The sequence below is a fragment of the Oncorhynchus mykiss genome, chromosome 9 (genome assembly GCF_013265735.2).
Source record: "Oncorhynchus mykiss isolate Arlee chromosome 9, USDA_OmykA_1.1, whole genome shotgun sequence".
NCBI lineage: Eukaryota > Metazoa > Chordata > Actinopteri > Salmoniformes > Salmonidae > Oncorhynchus > Oncorhynchus mykiss.
In genome coordinates this window covers 43,718,009-43,739,651 of record NC_048573.1, presented here as the reverse complement: position 1 = coordinate 43,739,651, position 21,643 = coordinate 43,718,009, and the positions used below count along the sequence as shown (strand labels likewise).

At 42.0% G+C, this 21,643-nt stretch overlaps 1 protein-coding gene across 6 annotated transcripts in view; it reads left to right on the top strand.

Moving 5' to 3' along the window:
• tp73 (tumor protein p73) overlaps nucleotides 1-21,643 on the top strand; it is a 47,523-nt gene that overhangs the window by 11,894 nt on the left and 13,986 nt on the right. For 2 of the 6 annotated variants that reach the window (XM_021615823.2, XM_021615825.2), the window contains exons 2-4: nucleotides 3,077-3,172; nucleotides 5,990-6,131; nucleotides 12,040-12,291. In XM_021615823.2, coding sequence (XP_021471498.1) covers nucleotides 3,077-3,172; nucleotides 5,990-6,131; nucleotides 12,040-12,291 — 490 coding nt within the window. Of the gene's footprint in view, nucleotides 1-3,076; nucleotides 3,173-5,753; nucleotides 5,896-5,989; nucleotides 6,132-6,794; nucleotides 6,896-7,798; nucleotides 8,085-10,724; nucleotides 11,135-12,039; nucleotides 12,292-21,643 lie in introns of those variants that run through there. The other 4 variants (XM_021615826.2, XM_036988081.1, XM_021615827.2 and 1 more) reach the window with 4 other exon arrangements.

The window sequence follows — 21,643 nt, the reverse complement described above, 5'->3', positions numbered from 1 at the left end:
CCTCTCATTTGTAATAGACTCGTAGAAAAATGGGTTCATAAATGGCTGTCCCATAGGAGCTTCACCAACCTTTCACCAACTTCATTGGGTGAAAGGATTTTACATGAAAACAAAAAGAGTTCTACCTGGAAAAAAAATATATTATCCTACAGGGACAGGCGATAAAGTCTGCACATGAATGTACAGAATTATGTAAGAGGATATAACAGGACATGATGTAGCTTTTACACCATGATTTTGACATAATTATTTTGTCAATATGCTGATTTGATCAGTGCTTATATGAAGTGTTTGTTGTTATTGTTTACTAAATCATGGCTTTGTCTGGATTATTTTATCATTAGCATACCCATCTGCTTAAACAGCAAAGGTCACTTTTGGTTTGTTTTGTTGTCCATTGCATTGTATAGGCTTTGATTACGTGATCTATGAAACACCAACACTATATATACAAGAAGCACTTGGACACCGCTTCAAATTAGTGGATTCGGCTATTTCAGCCTCACGTGTTGCTAATAGGTGTACAAAATCGAGCACACAGCCATGCAATCTCCATAGACAAATATTGGCAGTCGAATGGCCAAACTGAAGAGCTCAGTGACTTTCAACGTGGCACCGTCATAGGATGCCACCTTTCCAACAAGTCAGTTTGTCAAAAGTCTGCCTTGCTAGAGCTACCCCCGGTCAACTGTAAGTGCTGTTATTGTGAAGTGGAAACGTATAGGAGCAACAACAGCTCAACCGCGAAGTGGTAGGTCACACAAGCTCACAGAATGGGGTCGCTTGAGCGCATAGCGTGTAAAAATCATCTGTCCTCAGTTGCAACATTTGCTACCTAGTTCCAAACTGCCTCTGGAAGCAACGTCCAGCACAATAACTGTTTCGTCGGGAGCTTCATGAAATAGGTGTCCATGGCCGAGCAGCCGCACACAAGCCTAAGATCACCATGGTCAATGCCAGGCGTCTGCTGGAGCGGTGTCAAGCTCACAGCCAATGGACTCTGGAGCTTAGGAAACGCGTTCGGACGAATCTGCGTTTGGCGGATGCCAGGAGAATGCTACCTGCCAAAATGCATAGTGCCAACTGTAAAGTTTGGTGGAAGAGGAATAATGGTCTGGGGCTTTTTCTCATATTTCAGCCTAGGCCCCTTAGTTCCAGTAAAGGGAAATCTTAACGCTACAGCATACAATTACATTATAGACGATTCTGTGCGTCCAACTTTGTGGCAACAGTTTGAGGAAGACCCTTTCCTGTTTCAGCATGACAATGCCCCCGTACACAAAGTGAGGTCCATGTGCTTTGTCAAGATCAGTGTGGAAGAACTTGACTGGCTTGCACAGAGCCCTGACCTCTACCCCATTGAAAACCTTTGGGATGAATTGGAACGCCGACTGCGAGCCAGGCCTAATCGCCCAACATCAGTGCCCAACCTCACTAATGCAATTGTGGCTAAATGAAAGAAAATCCCCGCAGCAATGTTCCAACATCTAGTGGAAAGCATTCCAAGAAGAGTGAGCGCTGTTATAGCAGCAAAGGGCGGACCAACTCCATATTAATGCCCATGATTATGGAATGAGATGTTCGAAGAGCAGGTGTCCACATACTTTTGGTCATGTAGTGTATCAGTGTCAATATGGTCTGTTTATATCAAAGTGCAGTTAGCAGCAGAGCAAACAAAGATTCTGATCCAAGCCATCTGTCATATTTTGCAAGTCATACGTGTTTCAGTCATACATGCATCGATATCCACTACTTAGGCCTATACAGACTCATTATTGCAGCTCCGAAGCCCACAGAGCTCAATATTTAAACTTGATTGGTAGTTCCTCCTATGGGGGGGGGGGGCTCATCCTTTAGAGTGGGAAGGGGAAGGAGGAAGTTGCGTGCGATGCCACGTGGCACACAATCCTCTCTTGGGGTGAGACGATGAGGAGCGGGCAGGCCCAGGCATGTCGAGCCCCCGACACCCCTGTGCCAGTCTACTGGGCCCATACCCGGTGTGATCACACCTGGAAACAGCAGCACCAAGAGACAGGGGTGTGTGTCTGTGTGTGTGTGCGTGTGCGCTTGTGTGTGTGTGTCGCACTCACACTCCCAGCACATCATCAACACACTCAGGCCATTCGGTGATTGGCCATCGATAACATTACCCTGAGTGAATCACTTCCCCTGGCAACACATCTGTTTTTCCCTTTGTGCTGCACCCTTCTCCTTTCAAGGATGTAGTTGTAATGTTTGTTTGATATGAAAAAAGGCAAACATATAGTGCCTATTGCCACCTGGTTAGTCAGTTGTGCTGGTTTTGTGTGAGTTATCTGTATGTTCACAGGAATGATTTAGCACGTCCAGTGGTTCCCAACCTTTTTTCTTTACCTAGCCTACCCTTCACTGTTAATATCTGAATATTTAAAAAATGACAGTCTGTCAACTACTTATAGACCCTTTACTTTAGTCTAAATGTTACCTAAATCAAATCAAATTTATTTGTCACATACACATGGTTAGCAGATGTTAATGCGAGTGTAGCGAAATGCTTGTGCTTCTAGTTCCGACAATGCAGTAATAACCAACGATCTAACCTAACAATTCCAAAACTACTACCTTATACACACACAAGTGTAAATGGATAAAGAATATGTACATAAAGATATATGAATGAGTGATGGTACAGAACGGCATATGCAAGATGGTATAGAGTACAGTATATACATATAATATGAGTAATGTAGGGTATGTAAACAAAGTGGCATAGTTTAAAGTGGCTAGTGATACATGTATTACATAAAGATGCAGTAGATGATAGAGTACAGTATATACATATGAGATGAGTAATGTAGGGTATGTAAACATATTAAGTAGCATTGTTTAAAGTGGCTAGTGATATATTTTTTTCCATCAATTTCCATCAATTTTCATTATTAAAGTGGCTGGAGTTGAGTCAGTGTGTTGGCAGCAGCCACTCAATGTTAGCGGTGGCTGTTTAACGGTCTGATGGGTTTTGTGTCAGAGACAGTTCATGCCTCTGTATATCCCTGATACTCCAGCGGTAACTCTAGTTGACCTTTGACCCCTACAGAGTGATCTGCCCTTCGGTGGATTACCCTCCTGCCAAAATGTCCCAGCCCACTGCTGCTGACGAGGGAAGCACCTTCGAGCACCTGTGGAACACCTTGTAAGTGTACACACACCCACACACCGTAAAGCCATGAACGGACCAGACAATTTCCCTTTTCTCTCTTGATACTTATTACATTTTAAAAGTAATTTTATGTCATTGCATTATCTATTCCGACTAGGTTTTTTTTCACATTTTGGTGCAGTGTTTCGGCTCGTTTAATAAAAATGTAATTGAGTTGTGAAATAAGTGTTTGAGTTGGCTATTTTATTCCACAGCTAATGTGTGCCAAAAGAGATGGTCATAAACATTCAGAATGTGCCCTATTTCTTCCTTATTAGCAATTCATTGAATTGGGGCAATCGCTGTTACCCAGAAGTAAACTCTTGTGAAATTTGGTCAGCTTTCTTATTTACTTCTGGGCAGAGGTGGCACCACAGCTTCAAAAGTGGTTTGGCAAAATTCGTACGTGTCTTTTCTGGGGCCTGGAGTTTTTCCTGATCTCATGACCTGGTCATGTAAAACTCTGGGTCCTATTCGTAGTCTATGACAGAACAGAATTTTAACTGGCCTGGACACTGAGTAGTTTTTAAATGCATTGGGGTCATGCAGGGCCTATACTGTAGGTTTGCATGCTTTCTCTCTATATGCAGCTATTAAAATCAAATTAAATCAAATAAAATTGTATTGTTCTCCCGGGTGGCGCAGTGAACTAGGGCAGTGCTAGCTGTGCCACCAGAGACTCTGGATTAGCGCCCAGGCTCTGTCGCAGCCGGCCGCGACCGGGAGGTCCATGGTGCGACGCACAATTGGCCTAGCGTCGTCCGGGTTAGGGAGGGCTTGGCCGGTAGGGATATCCTTGTCTCATCGCGCACTAGCGACTCCTGTGGCGGACCGGGCGCAGTGCACGCTAACCAGGTCGCCAGGTGCAAGGTGTTTCCGACACATTGGTGCAGCTGGCTTCCGGGTTGGATGCGCGCTGTGTTAAGAAGCAGTGAGGCTTGGTTGGGTTGTGTTTCGGGGGACGCATGGCTTTCGACCTTCGTCTCTCCTGAGTCCGTATGGGAGTTGTAGCGATGAGACAAGATAGTAGTTACTAACAATTGGATACCACAAAATTGGGGAGAAGGAGGTACAATCCCCCCCCCCCCCCCCCCCCCAAAAAAAAAAAAAATATATCTGTGGTGTCTGAAAGGTTTGGCCTAGAAACTAATAATGACCGCTCTATGGAAAGACAAGACTTTCACGAACAAGATGGTGCTTTCCGTTTTGCTCTACGTCTATCTTAAGCCCTAAAGGACTTGTCTGAAGTCGCTGATGTGGAAACTTCTGTCTGTAGCATCTGAACCGTTTGGGCTACAAACTAATATGACCCCTCTGTGGAAACAGCAGACTCTCACGAACATGATGGCGTTCTGTTTTGCTCACGGGACTCGTCTGAAGGTAACCCATACAAATGAATGGAAGTATGGAGGTAGTTTTGTGCCCCAAAAAATAAAGTGTTAAATATATGTTTTTAAAAAAGAAAGAAAAAACATATCCTGAGCTTTCCTAGATCTCCTAGATATACAGTAGGACAGACACTTCTAAACCTTATTCCTTATGATTTATTTTTGTACATTTTTTTTTGCCATTTATGAATGTTATATTCAATGCCTTTCTATGGGCCATAGCGGTGAAGACCAAATTCAATGCTTTATTAAATCATTTGTTACATTTTTTTTGATAACTAAAGGGGTCCTAAAATTCAATATCAAATAGGTAAATTATCCATCGTATGACCATCTTAAAACAAGTCCATTTGTTAGCTTAGTAAAAAAAAAAAATGGCTTAGACATTTAGAGGTTAATATAATTTAACAATGTAAGTCATTACTCTATTCTTTACAATTGCATTGTAGTAATTGCATTCAATTTAGAATATCATTTTTTACATCGCAAAATAAGATGCTGCCCTTTTAAGATAGGACCTGGCTACGGTAGGCTAGCCAAGACACATGCTAAAGGGTATTTTTATAGTTTTCTTTTAGCAGACTATCAACAGTAGCCAGCATATTGCTAGTGTGTTCACTATTGAGGGTTTACTTTTGTAAATCACTTTCATATAATAAACAAGCTCAGCGAGTAGATGATGGATGCTTCTTTTTGCTCAGGACATCTTGCGTGTGCTGTGTGAAGGTAGCTATCAACTTCTGTACTGCTCGAAATGTGGTGATTCACGGGAGCGTAGTAGTGCATGAATGAATGGCCAATCATATTGCTCAAATACAAATAGCACAACTTTGCTGCGTGTAGTATTCAATGGTTTTCAATGGAAGACTGCGACAGAGCAGGTAATTGCTGAACTGGAACCTGAAAAAATGCAGGCGGTCGGTGCTGCTGCTTGGCGGCGTCACACCAGATTAAACAGTACCGGAGGCTAATGCTGTGTCGCCACAAGTTTTCTGCCAGCTCTGCTTCTGGGTCCAAATGTGTTAACAGTTGAGAGTTCTGGTTGTGCCAGAGAGGAAGTCGCAAAAATAAACTTTCAGACAATGCTCCCCCCCTTCCGCTAATTAACTACTGCGCACACAGGCTTGAAATCACCACTCAAAGATTTAAAGCACCGCCTTCGCCCAATCCTGATTCGTCCAAATAATCAATGATGAAAACACAAACACAGGAACTACTGCTGCTAGTTATCTCAGCCATTCGATTACAGCCTTGACAGATTCTCTTGGTTAACACGCATACTCTGCCCACGAGAGATTAAATTGGGGCCATTCTGTTTCTTTGATTTTGGTCAGTTTGTTCATATGTGAGTGATGATGGATCCTGGTCTTTGGATCTGAGTGAGAAGTGTTTGATCAGACTGTGTCTCTGTTGACCCCCCCAGAGAACCGGACACCACCTACTTTGAGCTCCCCCACGGGGGTCACTCTGGGGAGAGGCAGGCTCCCTCCACCAGCACCCCCAGTAACGCTACAGAGGTCTGCATGGACATCTACCACATGAGGGACATGAACGACAACGTCATGGTAGGAAGAGAAAGTCTAGTTCAACTGCAATTTAATTCACAATTGAATTCAATTAACAACACACTGTAAGGGCTGAGTCCTAACTTTTAAAAATGTGCGTAAAATCATGAGATTTTAGGAAGTTTGAGTTATGATAAGATTTAGTCCTCACAAGAAGAAATACATTAAAATACAGATGAGTGAAATTACCACCATACACTGAGTGTAATAAAAACATTAGGAACACCTTGATATTGAGTTGCACCCCCTTTTCCCCTCAGAACAGCCTCAATTGGTCGGGGCATGGACTCAACAAGGTGTCGAAAGCGTTCCACAGGGATGCTGGCCCATGTTGACTCCAACGCTTCACACAGTTGTGTCAAGTTGGCTGGATGTCCATTGGGTGGTGGACTGTCCTTAATACACACAGGAAACTGTTGAGCATGAAAACCCCAGCAGCGTTGCAGTTCTTGACACAACCAGTGCGCCTGGTACCTACTACCATACCCCGTTCAAAGGCACTTCAATCTTTTGTCTTGTCCATTCACCCTCTGAATGGCACACAAAATCAATATCTCAATCATCTCAAGGCTTAAAAATCCTTCTTTAAACCAGTCTCCTCCCCTTCATCTACACTGATTGAATTTAACAAGTGACATCAATAACGGATCATAGCTTTCACCTGGATTCACCTGGTTAGTCTATGTCATGTACACTTAATCTAGTAGCTAGAGCGTTGGACCAGTAACCGAAAGGTTGCAAGATCGAATCCCCGAGCTGACGAGGTAAAAATCTGTCGTTCTACCCCTGAACAAGGCAGTTAACCCACTGTTCCTTGGCCATCATTGAAAATAAGAATTTGTTCTTAACTGACTTGCCTAGTTAAATAAGAAAATTAAAAACACATGTCAGCATGTCCACTCAGTTTATATACTGGACTAGTATTTTAGAATGGATTAATGCTTTTCTTTTCACTTTGACTTTGTGGCGGCGTGACATGCGTGGACAATAACAGACTAGCCCTTATCAGGTCAGGGTTGTTCCTATATTGGTGGGGCGTGGTTTTCCCTCCATTGAAGTAGAGATTCCCTCCTCATTTCCCTCTCCTCCGGAGCCCTTTCCCTCCCTCAGTACTCTGTGGTGAGTGGTCTGGGATTAGGGGGAGGTTAACACCTTAATTAGAGAGCAGCAAGCCAAGCCCCACACACACACAAACTTCTGCTCTGCCATCTGTAGCGTGTGTGTGTGTGTATGTGTGTGTGTGTGTATGTGTGTGTGTAAAACAGCTGCAACAGCCTAGAAAGTGCCATAACATTATTTTCTAAATGTTTAGACACAGCTCTCTATTGTAAACAGACGACTTCAATTATTTTTCAATGTGTTTGGCAAACAGATACCTTGTCAGTGCTTTGTGAGGAAGGCACACATGGACTAGTGAGTGTGTTGTTTTACCTGAACACCATCAAACAATGCCCACACGACCAAAATCTATGAGAAGAGGACAAGTCATTCAATTACAAACAAGCCTTCTGATGTACAATATTGGACTGATCCAATATGTCACTGGGCAAGCCTGGACTTGCCTTGCTAGTTAATGAATAGTCATGAGAGGGAAAAAAATGGGAGGTCCTTACATTTGTTGTTAGATGCAGAACTAGTTGAGAGGGCCGAGACAAGACCAGCAGCAGAGGCAGGTCAAAAGAAGCGAATGAACCGTCATACGTCGTTCCTCCATCACGACCCAACCCGGGTTCTAGTGATCGGTTCACCTGCCCTGTGGATCTGAAAGATGACTAGTGTGGTTCATAGCAGTGACCGCACCTGATTACACCTGACCTTAACGCTCCACCTTCTCCCAATTCCATCTATGACCACCCGGTCAGGGGAGCGCCATTCTCCTTACGACCGCCCTCCGCTCTCTACAGGACATCTAAAATGTTGTACGTTAGTGACCCCGGGCAGCACTACACCACGGTAAGGTGTCTGTGACTTTTATTTCTGCTATTATGCAGTATATATCTGTTTTAGTCTACACACCTGTGTGGATGTGTCATTTTGATGTGTCATTTTTGCGAGGATAACTTATTTTTGGTTGGATTGTGTCATTGGTTTTATTTGGGAATCAGTCACAGTATTGTTCTGTAGTACGGTTACTCAGAACCATAATTTGTGTCGACTGGTTATTCAAGTAGGGTAGGCGGATGAAGATGTAAGGGGGTCAATGATAGGTCGGATGCCTCCTGTTCTTTTGCTTTTTGTGTAAATACTATTTAAGATTTATCACAGAGTAACTAACATGATAGATGACTAGTGTCATTTTACTGTAATATTACAAAAGACGTATCTCATGGATTTAACTATACTTCAAATCCAATCCAATTTTATTTGTCACATGCGCTGAATACAACACCTTACCGTGAAATGCTTACTTACTGACTGGAGTCCATCCATATTGTTGGTATGTTTCTCAACTGTATTGACATTGGTACGCTCTTTTGGCTTTATTGGGTAGATGGGGGATATACAGTTTGCTATAAAGAATTATAGTCACCATTCCAGTTCTGATATCATGGGACTGGTTGTCACAGGCGTTCACAATAACAGTTTTGAAGATAAATAGTTCAATGCACACAATTATTTGTTGTGTGAATTCCATGAATCCCGAGTGGCACAGTGGTCTAAGACACTTCATCTCAGTACAAGAGGTGTCACTGCAGTACCTGGTATGAATCCAGGCTGCATCATGATTGGGCATCCCATAGGGCAGCGCACAATTGTCCCAGCGTCATCCGGGTTTGGCCGGAGTAAGCTGTCATTGTAAATAAGAATTTATTTTTAAATTCACAACAACAAAAAATCTCACATCGGATGTAAGAAGTTGAATTTAGCAACTTTTTTTCACGAACAGAGAATAATTAATGAATTAATGAGTAAGAAATTATAAACATAATCATTAGGATGGTAAAAGAAAAACTCTGTTCCTGGACCAGCGGTTAGGGGAAACTTCTAAATACCCCAGTATAACAAACACTCTTTACTGGCGCTGGGGTTAAATTACCCCTAGGTGCAGATCTTGGATCAGCTTACCTTCCCCAAATCTTAACCTTATCCTCTTTACTGCCACTTCCCATTTCCTCCCAATAGGGGGCAGACATTCATGACTTCATGATCAGAGTTTAGACCAAATTGGTGATGTAGCAGTTACCAGGCGCTAATCTACTCCTCCCAAATATTCTGCTTAGTCCAGACATGCAACAAAACGCATGATGCCATGAAATGCATTTTTCATTGCATCCTGATTGGTAGGGATATTTATTGTATTTTTATTGTGTCTTCTCACTGGGCCACATGTGTCATTTAATTGAAATGACTTGAAAACAATGTTGATTTAACCAGTGTGTACCCAGTGTGTTATTTCAACGCAGTAAATTGTTAAGAAGATAGATGGAACGTTTTTAGATGCTGTGATTAGTTCAGGACGCAAACAGTAGGTCACCGGGAGTGCACTATTCTAACACACACACACACACACACACACACACACACACTGGCGGCTTTTGCTCTGTTTCAACTTGTTATAGATCAAGCTGAGACATTATGACATAGCACACCTGTGTGTGTGTGTGTGTGTGTGTGTGTGTGTGTGTGTGTGGTTACCTCTGTGACTACAGTATGTTCCTCAGATGAACTTGTCTAAAATGTTTTCTAGAGATGACAACAACAGCTGGACTTGTCTCACTATAGTGGAAACTCCCTTTACGAACCAAGGTCTCTCAAATAGATACATGTTGCGTAGTATTAACAGTAAAAAAAAATATTAAGAACACTTTCTATGAACCGTCTTTGTGTACTACAAATTCTGAATGCATTTATAGGCATTCATTCATACAGGCTGTAATAGGAAACCACTGGCTTTTACCAATGTTCAGAGCTAGCCTTGAACTATACATCCAGCCCAAGCCTGGTTTAATCAGGAATGGGTCTTTATAGTTGCATGTCAGGTACACTCTTAGGGGGAAAAAGGGCTCTCTATAACCTAAAAGGGTTCTTCGGCTGTCCCCAAAGGAAAATAACAATTTTTGGTTCCTGATTAAGAATGTTAGTTCATCCCTTTGGGTTCCATGTAGAACCCTTTCCACAGACGGAACCCAAAAGGGTTCTACCTGAAACCAAAAAGGGTTCTCCTATGGAGACAGGCGAAGAACCCTATTGGAACCCTTTTTTTCTGAGAGTGTAGTGTCTGGTGTAAGTTCCTCAAATGGTGCATGGGTCATGATCCAGTGGTGAACGCCTAGGTTCTGGCTAGAAATAGGCCTACTGTTTGGTTTTTCCTGTAATCAAAATTACTTTCGGTGAGTCATCATTGTTTTAAACACTTAGGGAACCACAACCCGCTGCTTGACAACAACAAACCCCAGTCAAAATGTGTGAATTCACCTCAGTATTGATATGACATGGGCCGCCTGCCCCACAGACAATCCTATGCACTGTCCTTATATGGGCGCACCACTATCTCCCCTCCTGTGACCTTTGAGCCCGACTCCTATACTTTTTTAGTGTTTTCCTCATTCCCCTCTGTCTCTCTTTCTCTCTGGGACAAATGTCAGACAGACAATGTTTATCCTAGCTGTGCGGGTCTTCACTATGCATTCTCCAGCGTGTGCATACTTGCGCTGATGTTGTCGTCTGAGTCCAGGCATGCTGTAATTAGAAGACTGGCGCAATTTTTTGGGTCTCTCTCCCTCTTTCTTTCTCTCTCTCTCAGTTCATCCCCTGTCGTTCTCTCTGTCAGTGGGTTTTTTTCCCTAACCTTTGCCATTAAAGGGTCTTTGAGGGTCTTTGAGAAGGGGTGCTGCTGTGTTTGGGAGAGAGTTGTGTCCATCGATGCACACCCCTCTACCGATCCTATAGGCTATGCTTCCTTTTTCTTCTTGCTTTATTTTGCTCTGAAACTTCTGACTTAGGAGTTTGTGTTGTGAAAGTGAATACAGCCGGTTGGAAGGATGTACTACGTGAAAAAGAAGGTAACTCTTGGTGTTTGATTTTATGTCTGTGTGTTCAACCTTGTCTTGTATACCTGTGTTTTGCCCAGTTCATTGCAGTAGTAGTGTTTTGATTGTCCAGGGGTTGTGAAGGGAGATCAGGTGGGGAAAGACATTTTATTTTATTTTTTTAAATGTATTTCTCCACAGTATTCCACACTCCATTGCAAAATGATATTGCTTATATTGATGACTGATAATTATCAGTTGTGTGCTAATCTTCAATCAAGTACAGTAGTTACTGCACGAGTTGGCGACTTTGTATAGACTTTATTATGGCCAGAGGCTTTCCCTCTCTGATTATTGATGATTTTGAGGTTGTCTGTAAATTGAGTATTAGAAGATTGTTTTCTTCAAGCTTTTCCCTCCATGTGCAGGTAGTTTGGCTAGTGATCTGAAGTTTCTCACCACAGAGTTACACATTTCCCCATGGAGATGGCACTGGCAGGCAATTAGGCAGATCACAGATTACATTGATGTTTTACAACCTCACCCAGCCCCCCCTGGGGGGGGATACAGGGTGGGGGTCTACACACACATTTGTTTTACTATCCTTGTGGGGACCAAACAAAAAATTCCAATTCAAAATCCAATTTTCTCTAACTTCTAACCCTGAACCTAACCCCTAAGCCTAAAATAGCCTTTTTCCTTGTGGGGACTGGCGAAAGGTCCCCACTTGTTTGAATTTTCCTTGTTTTACACACACCTCAACAATTCCTATCCCTCCCTACCCCTCCAAAAACCCTTCCTTTGAGTGTTGTAACCTGAACCCCCCGATGAGCCCAAAAATCCCTGTATGTCTCTCCAGGTTGGGCCTTACCTTTTCCTTAACAATTTCCTCCTCCCTCCCTCTTCCTTTCCCTCCCGCCCTCCTTCCCTCTGTGCAGTCCCAGTACAACCTGTTGAGCAGCAGCATGGAGGCGAACCTGGGGAGCCAGCGAGCGGCGTCCACCAGCCCCTACAGCTCGGGGGAGAACACGTCTGCAGTGCCGACGCCGTCCCCCTACTCGCAGCCCAACAGCACATTTGACGGCCTGTCGCCGGCGCCAGCTATCCCGTCAAACACCGACTACCCTGGACCCCACTGCTTCGAGGTCACCTTCCAGCAGTCCAGTACTGCCAAGTCCGCCACCTGGACGGTGAGTTTCAGATCATGTCGACGTACACACACGGCAGACATACATGCGCACGCAAACGGGACGGCGAGGGGTTGTTTTGTCTCTGTCTGACTGTCTCTTTCTCTCTCTTTATTCTGCTCTCCCTAGTTTTTCATTTTATTGTCTGTTTCGGTGTCTCGGTCTTCCCTAGACTAAAAGGTCATGTAAAAGTCACAAACTAAAGGTGCTGGCTAAGGTGCTACTTTCCCTGAGAACGGACTGACATTGCTGCATTAGATCAGTGAAGTTCTCTTGATGAGATGGGTTTTTGGCTGCAACCAAGGATATATTTATGTCTATGGCTGCAACCACTCCTGTGACAGGAGACTGATTTGCGGGAATCTGTGTGTTTGACTCTTCATGAGTTCAAAGAGCAGACACTGACCAAACTATTCTAGTATCAGTATAAGACAGTGATCTGTTTTTCAAGTGATTGAGCGTTAGTTCTGTTGTTACATCCCAGAACTGATCTGTTATTGATACCATACCACAAGCATGACTAAAAGGTTCAGTACATACGACTCAATCCAAAATGCTGCCATTTAGGTGCATGCAACACATGTGTCAAACAAAGTGGGCGTGCAGAGGGGAAGAGATTTTTGTCGGGGGGGACAATTACTTTGTAGCGCCTGACAAATACAGCTCTGAACAACAATGAATGGTTGTACATGTTTAATGATTTTCAATATACTGTAGTAACTGATTAAGAATGTTAGTTCACCTCTTTAGTTTAAAAGTCAATCCTGGTTTGTTTGTTTTTACCTCTTTTGTGCTATCTGTTGCAAGATAGGATTCCCGTTAAAGAAAGTCACTTTCTCCATTAATATTAAGGGAATACCTGGGAATCCTGGGAACATATAAATATTCACATTTGTTTCACCTGAAGAATTATAATGACATGTATGTGTTTGACATACACCCAATCCAAACTAAATCGACAGTCTAGGAATGTATCTAAAAAAACTTGAAACGGGAGCTGCTGCGATGTGATTTGTCTGAGCTGAAAAAAAAAGTGTTGTCTCCCGAAAGGTGTCGCCCCGGATTGTTACAGAGTTGACCTCTGTTTGAAACGTGAACCTGTGTTTCCTTGCCTGTGGGGGCTTTTGGGCTGTGTCTGTCAAGCGTACTCAAGCGTGGGGGACTTTATTCAGGGCTCGATGGCAGTAAGGATCTGTAAAAGGATCCCCCGGCCACTGAGGCGCTGCCTTCTGACCCACCACCGAGTTACGTCTTTCTTCAGCCATTCTCTTGGCTGTCACCCGCGTCGCTCCGGGGCTCCACTCTGTCCCCACACATAGGCTTCCTCTCCAATGTGTCTGTCAACTGTTCTTTGACACAAGCTTTTCCCCTTACCTGTCTCATGGCGACTGAGGACACACTCGGAAAACACCAGCTCCGTTGTTGGAACTAGACAATTTACAGGGGCCAACGTTTTTTACATCAGGATAATCTATGGGCCCTTCCTTTGACAGATTTTAGTAGAGGAGCCTACTGTAATTGCAGAATTGGTGTTAGTGTTTGGTTTCTTATATTCTATAGTTTGTATGATTGATAGTTGGAATCCATCACCTTATGTTGAATGAGAACAGATTAACTATGTTGTTACAAATCCGAAACACTTCTACCTGAGGACTGAGGTCGGGCGATATTCAAGTAGAGACAGAAAACGACTTGACTGAGCAGCGCACACACAGGGTGATACACACTGAGTAATACACTCCTTACAGGCCCACTGCTTTATTTGAAAAATCACAAAATGGTTGCCCCTCCACTTGATTTGCTATTAAGCTGAGCGATGGGGCTGGAGAAATGTAAACCATCTACTCTCAAATTCCTATTCTTCAAGAATCAATGCGTTTATATAATTAAAGGGGCAATCTGCAGTTCAAACAATAACAAAGAGTTTACCCACCACTGTTTTGGTACAGCTGAAGGACTGCTGTGTAACCATTCTCAAATTCATAGACAGATCTATGGATGTAAGGACTGACCATCCGTGATATCAAAATTATAGTTTTAACCATGTTTTGAGGCTATACAGTGTTTGTTCACAATTATATTGTCTACAAACAATGGAGTAAAACAAGCTTATATTTGGGGGTTCTGATGGGGTATAACAGTTGAAGTAAGTTCGTGACGCATTGGTAAGTTATATTCTTCAAGAATCAATGGGTATACATTTCATTATTTAAAAGTACAAAAATTGATGTACAAATCACAGATTGTCCCTTTGATATACATACAAAAAAAATGACTGTAAATATCACAGAGTGGGCCTTTAAGGTAGCACAGGGAGAGTCCTTACACCCTGCACTAAACTGCCTTGCCTTTCGTGTCTGCCTGACGGAACAATTAAAGCAGTATTGTTACCTGAACGCAGTAGTTAGACAGAGTGGGAGAACAATGTTAAGTATCTCGGTGTGAAAATATACCCTGTCATTACATTAATTCATCATTTTGTATAGCAAATGCTTAGGGGAAAGAAGATGACCTCGCAGAAAAAGTGGATTTGTAAAAGTCTGGGATGATTGTTATAATTGGTCCCCTATTATAAAATATGGAATTAGAATATGAATGGTATCCAACTGAAATATGAATGTTACAAAAAAAAAAGTGTTGTTCTCAATTTGTTCTAGACAGACAAATGAAGAATAGATGTTTGGATTCACGTAAATATACAGTGCCTTCAAAAAGCAGTCACACCCCTTGAACTTTTCCACATTTTTATGTGTTACATCCTGAATTTTAAATGAATAAAACATTTAGATTTTTTTGTCACTGGCTTACACACATACCCCATAATGTCAAAATGGAATAATATTTTTCTAAAAATGTTCTAAATTAATAAAAAGTGAAAATCTGAAATGTCTTGAGTCAATAAGTAACTCCTTTGTTATGGCAAGCCTCAATACGTTCAGGAGTAAAAATGTGCTTAACAAATCACATAATAAGTTGTCTCGACCGTCTGCAATAATAGTGTTTAACATTATTTTTGAATGACTACCTCATCTCTGTACCCCACATACAATTATCTGTAAGGTCCCTCAGTCGAGCAGTACATTTAAACACAGATTCAACCACAAAAACCAGGGAGGTTTTCCAATGCCTCGCAAAGAAGGGCTCCTATTGGTAGACGGGTAAAAAAGCAGACATTGAATATCCCTTTGAGCACGGTGAAGTTATTAATTACACTTTGGATGGTGTATCAATACACCCAGTCACGACAAAGATACAGAGGTCCTTCCTAACTCAGTTGCCGGAGAGGAAGGAAACCACTCAGGGGTTTCACCATGAGGCCAATGGTGACTTTAAAACATTAACAGGTGTTAATCATTTATCATTCACTCTGTCATTAGGTTCATTAAAAACTGAGGATGGATCAACAACATTGTAGTTACTCCACAATACTAACCTAAATGACAGAGTGAAAAGAAGGAAGCCTGTACAGAATAAAAATATTACAAAACATGCATCCTGTTAGCAACAAGGCACTAAAGTAATACTGCACAAAATTATTTGGGGCAAATCCAATACAACACATTACTGAGTACCACTCTCCATATTTTCAAGTCTAGTGGTGGCAAAATCATGTTATGGGTATTCTAGTAATCGTTAAGGACTGCGTAATATTTCAGGATAAAAAAATAAAGGAATGGAGCTTTCCACCAGACACTGGGAGATGAATTCACCTTTCAGCAGGACAATAACCTACAACTCATGAACAAATCAACACTGGAGTCGCTTACCAAGAAGACGATGAAAGTTCCTGAGTGGCCGAGTTACAGTTTTGACTTAAATCTACTTGAAAATCTATGGCAAGACCTGAAAATGGTTGTCTAGCAATGATCAACAACCAATTTGACAGAGCTTGAAGAATTCTGAAAAGAGTAAATGGGAAAATGTTGCACAATCCAGATGTGGAAAGCTCTTAGAGACTTACCCAGAAAGACTCACAGCTATAATCGCTGCCAAAGGTGCTTCTACAAAGTATTGACTCAGAGGTGTGTATACTTATGTAAATTAGATATTTATGGATTCAGGATTATATCTCTATACTAAGCACCAAGGTCAGTTTAGCATTTTCTCTCCTCTAATGGTTATGGTTTGGATTTGGGAGACAGTAAACTGATCCTAGATCTGTGCCCACAGGCAACTCCTACCCAAAGCACTAAACAAAAGGAGCATTTGTACTCGAGTAGGACAACAAATCAACGAAACCCCCAAGACAGAACATAACAATGTTTGTCAAGTCCATTCGTGGACCATTTGCATCGCAAATGCTTTTTTGGGCTACTAGTAACATGTCAAGCGTGAGTTTCTGAAAAGAAAATAGCTTACCGTCAAGCCGATAGGAATGAAAGAGTTGCTTCTAATGCAGGGGGATTCCCAAAATGGCAGGAGAGTGCGTAACACCTTTAATCCTGCGTCGGGCCCGTGCTTGAACATGAATCGGCTTGGGGATCAGTGTCTGTGGGGAGTTGAGACACTGTGTGGTGGACTTGAAAGGGTTAAGGTAGGAGAAGAGGCTGGGTGGTTGCAGGCTTGTGGGGGCCCAGGCTATGGGGAATGGCATAGGGGCATATTGACTTCACCTCCTGGTTTTGGCCGTTACCTCTCAGCTACTGTAGGAGGCACTGGGCTTTGGAGAGATTAACTCCTTAAATACTATGGCTGCTGTTCAGACAGACTTGGTTTGTGTTTGCAAGCAGCTCGTTATGTGTTAAAAAAATGTATTAAAAAGGTGACATTGCCACTCCAATGAGTTGCCCTTGCCAATAGGACCTTTTCAATGACACTTTTTAACTTTAAAATGTTCCCTTTTACCTGGACTGATGAGGATTTGGAGTGCTGTTGTGTCTGTGTGGAGAGTCTGTACGGTCTTATGTATTGTAGGCTATAGTTACCATGTTGTTGCCATTTACAGCCCAGCAACAATCTGTCCTTGGGAATGAACATTGAATTGAATACACTAACTACTTGACTGACAGCAGTCATCAGTTTTAGACTGCAGTATTGGCTAGTTGAGGTAGTTGACACCTGCTTTGGTTACTGTAGGTGGAATAGAATAGAAGGCACAACACAACACAAAGAATACCTTGTGTTTCATAAAAACCCCCATCATGATTATTCACACTGAACGAATCTACCCAAGATTACTTTAAGCCACTCTATTTACAAGTGATCTCATAGCTGCTGTTATGGGTGTCTTGGGTGTCTGTCTGGTAAACAACACATTATTCTGTATTAGGGATAATTGCTCCCAAGCATGCACCATCCATCCTTCAAATGAGCCCTTTGCCTCCAAAACTTCAAACATTCCTGGAGCTCTCAGAGCAAGAAGTGTCATGATGGGATGAAAATGACATCTAACGCCTCAGCCCTTTTCCAATAACGACCCATCGGCGCTCCCGATGCTCCGACAACGCTCCGACAATGCTCCGCCACTCGGCTGGGTGTGGATTGGGATGAGGAAGGGACAGGCCGGAGCATGCTCTGCATCCCAGCGTGTCAGGAGCTGCTCTTCCCAGCTATTAGCCTCTCACAGTCAGGACGCAGGCCCGAACATGCCCATAGAGTCAGACACCGACCGCACATCCTTTCGCTAAGTCTACCCCATCCACACCACTGCCTGTCTGCATGTGTGTGTTGCCACAGCTTGGTAACACGCACACACACTTGATAATGAGGATAATCGAACACACATTCACACACGTAAACACACATAGAATTGGAATCAATTAGCCACCTTTTCTGGTGTTACATCCTCGCACTCTTTTACTCACACACATTTCCATAGACACTCTGCATCAGGCTTTGGAGCAGGTAGCTCCTGTTTTGATATGTATCAATCAAAATAGTAATCTGTACATGAAGCATATCAATAGGTAAAGGTGTTGTCACTTTTTGTGCGTTATATCAAACTCAAACTCTTTACATTAATACATGATACGATACAACATTATACTGGACAAAAATATAAAACGCAACATGCAACAATTTTGAGTTACAGTTCTTATAAGGAAGTCAGTCATCATTGGAGGCAGTTTATGGTAGAGAAATGAACATTACAGCTCTGGTTGACATTCCTGCAGTCAACATGCCAATTGCACACTCCCTCAAAACTTGTGTGACAAAACTGCACATTTTAAAAGTGGCCTTTTATTGCCCCCAGCACAAGGTGCACCTGTGTATTGATCATGCTGTTTAATCAACTTCTTGATATGCCACACCTGTCAGGTGGATGGATTATATTGGAAAAGTAGAATGCTCACTAACAGGGATGTAAAGAAATTTGTGCACAACATTTTAGTGAAATAAGCTTTTTGTGCGTAGAGAAATTATATGGGATTTTAAAATTCAGCTCATGAAACAAGGGATCAGCAGTAGATGTTTATATATTTCTGTTTGTGTATATCAAGTGTACAGAGTTTATCATATAGATTTCAAGCATGGATTAAATATTGTAGTGGAGATGCTAGACTATCTGCTGACAAGTCATTACCCTTACACACCTTTCCCAGCCAACTTTAGCCACAACTAGCTAGCAATCAATGAAAGTAAATGGGGCGTGTGTGCAATTGTCAACATTTCCTGGTCAAATCAACAAAATCAACTTCATATTTAGTTACTTAATTAAAGGTGATTTGGCTGTAAAAAACAAAACAAAAACAATATGCAAACATTCCCTATTCACTTCCATTGATTTTTAGCTACCGGTAGCTAAAGTTAGCTGAGGTTTGTGGCTGTGAAAATCAAACCATCGATTACAGTTTCTCCTGGCACATGGACTACTTTCAGGGTGAGGAACCATCTAACATCAATTTGTGAAATCTTGAACAGATTGTGCTTAAAAAGGCAACTTTTACCCGGAGCTGTGGAGCCATGAGCAACATCAATACACTTCCAGTAATAATGATAACTAATAGGTACATAAACAACGCGTCTTTTTAGACTGCAGATATGCATTTAGATTGTTCTGTGCTTGTATAGGTAGGCCTGTAGTTATTCTTAGTGAACAATATTCTCAATTCATTTGATCCACATTTGGAGATGTTTGCAAGTGCAACAGTAGCTCATTATTCCCAAAGCAACAACCACTTCAAAATAGACCCGCTGTTCAGTTTATATATATATATATATATATGTTACCCCCAGTCTGCATTATCAGAAAGCACAGCATTGATTTTCACTGCTACGCAAACGATACACAACTTTACTTTTCTGGGTCACCAGAGGATTTTAGCTCCACAGATAAATTATTAGACTGTATTAGTGATTTAAATACTTGGAAGACTCACAACTTCCTCCAGCTAATTGTTGGAGCCAAAGCACAGAGAGAGTATCTAGCCGCACATTTTAATTCACGGGTAATAAAGATAAAACACCAGGTAAAAAACATAGGTGTTAGTTTAGATTCTGAACAAAATTTTAAAATCACACATTAGGAATGTGACCAAAATAGCTTTTTACCACCTGAGTAACATTGCCAAGGTGTGTCCGTCTCTCTCTCAGGCTGATACAGAGAGACTCATCCATGCTTTTATTACAAGCAGGCTTGACTACTTTAATTTTATGCTCTCCCATCTGGTCTACCCAAAAAAGCTATTGGTCAAGTGCAACACATACAGAATGCTGCAGCACGGGAATTGACCAAGACCAGACGGAGAGCACACAATACACCTGTTTTAAGCTCTATGCGTGTGAGTTATAGAATTAATTTGGTTATTAAATATAGGTTTTTAAATCAATCCATGATTGTGCACCCCAATACATGTCAGACATGCTTTTAAGTTATGTACCCAGTAGGTCCCTCAGGTCCTCTGGCACTGGCCTTTTAACTATCCCAAAGCCTAGAACCAAGAGGCATGGAGAGACAGCCTTTAGTTACTATGGCCCCAGCCTCTGGAATAGCCTGCCAGAGAACCTGTGGGGGCCGAAACTGTGGGCATATTTAAAAGAGATCTTAAAACATCTTTTTAACTTTGCTTTTCCTTCGGGTGCTTTTTAGTTGTTCAGTTTGTGTCATTTAGTTTGTTATGTTTATAGTGTAGTAAATATTTCAGCTTATATTTTCATTGTTTATTTGTTTTTTCCTGTAAAGCACATTGTATTTATCATTTTTGTTTTTTCCTGTAAAGCACATTGTATTCATCATTTATTTTTTATTTCCTGTAAAGCACATTGTATTTTCATCATTTGTTTTTTTCCTGTAAAGCACATTATATTTTCATCGTTTATTTGTTTTTTTCCTGTAAAGCACATTGTATTTTCATCGTTTGTTTATTTCCTGTAAAGCACATTGTATTTTCATCGTTTATTTGTTTTTTCCTGTAAAGCACATTGTATTTATCGTTTTTGTTTTTTTCCTGTAAAGCACATTGTATTTTCATCGTTTATTTGTTTTTTCCTGTAAAGCACATTGTATTTTCCTCGTTTATTTGTTTTTTCCTGTAAAGCACATTGCGTCACATTCCATTTATTAAATGTGCTTGATAAAGCTTGATAAAGCTTGATTTGATGGTCAGTGACTTCTGACAGGATTTCTTTGGGTGGATTTTGGTGAAACAAAAGATGATTATATACTTCTACATCTCCCAAATGCTCCCAAACAGCAATTAAAGCTCATCAAATCACCTTGGGGGAATTCACATAGAACGCTATAGAATTTCCACTTCTTATCCAAGAGACTCATTTCTTTCTTTGCCATGTGCGTAGAGAGGGATTCGGGAAAGTGTTGTTGATGCTCATCTATGATTAATGGGATGTGGGATATAGTCGAGGAGGACTGCAGTGTGTTAACGTATTTGGACAGTTAACTGACTTTGCGATAGGCAAGCCAGAGCATGTCCACAGGGATGACAGTATGGCAATTATCACTCGTTCCCCACAAGCTTGTCTGGACCTGCACATATGGTCCACTGGACTGGCTGACTGTATAGAGTTCCGTCTGTCTTCTTCTTCCTCTTCACTCGTCCATCTCCTAGCATGCACATCCTCCTCTCCCTCTTAATCCTCCAATACACTTCTCCATCTCCTAGCATGCACATCCTCCTCTCCCTCTTCCTCCTCCAATACACTTCTCCATCTCCTAGCATGCACATCCTCCTCTCCCTCTTAATCCTCCAATACACTTCTCCATCTCCTAGCATGCACATCCTCCTCTCCCTCTTCCTCCTCCAATACACTTCTCCATCTCCTAGCATGCACATCCTCCTCTCCCTCTTAATCCCCCTCAACCTCTTCCTCCTCCAATACACTTCTCCATCTCCTAGCATGCACATCCTCCTCTCCCTCTTAATCCCCCTCAACCTCTTCCTCCTCCAATACACTTCTC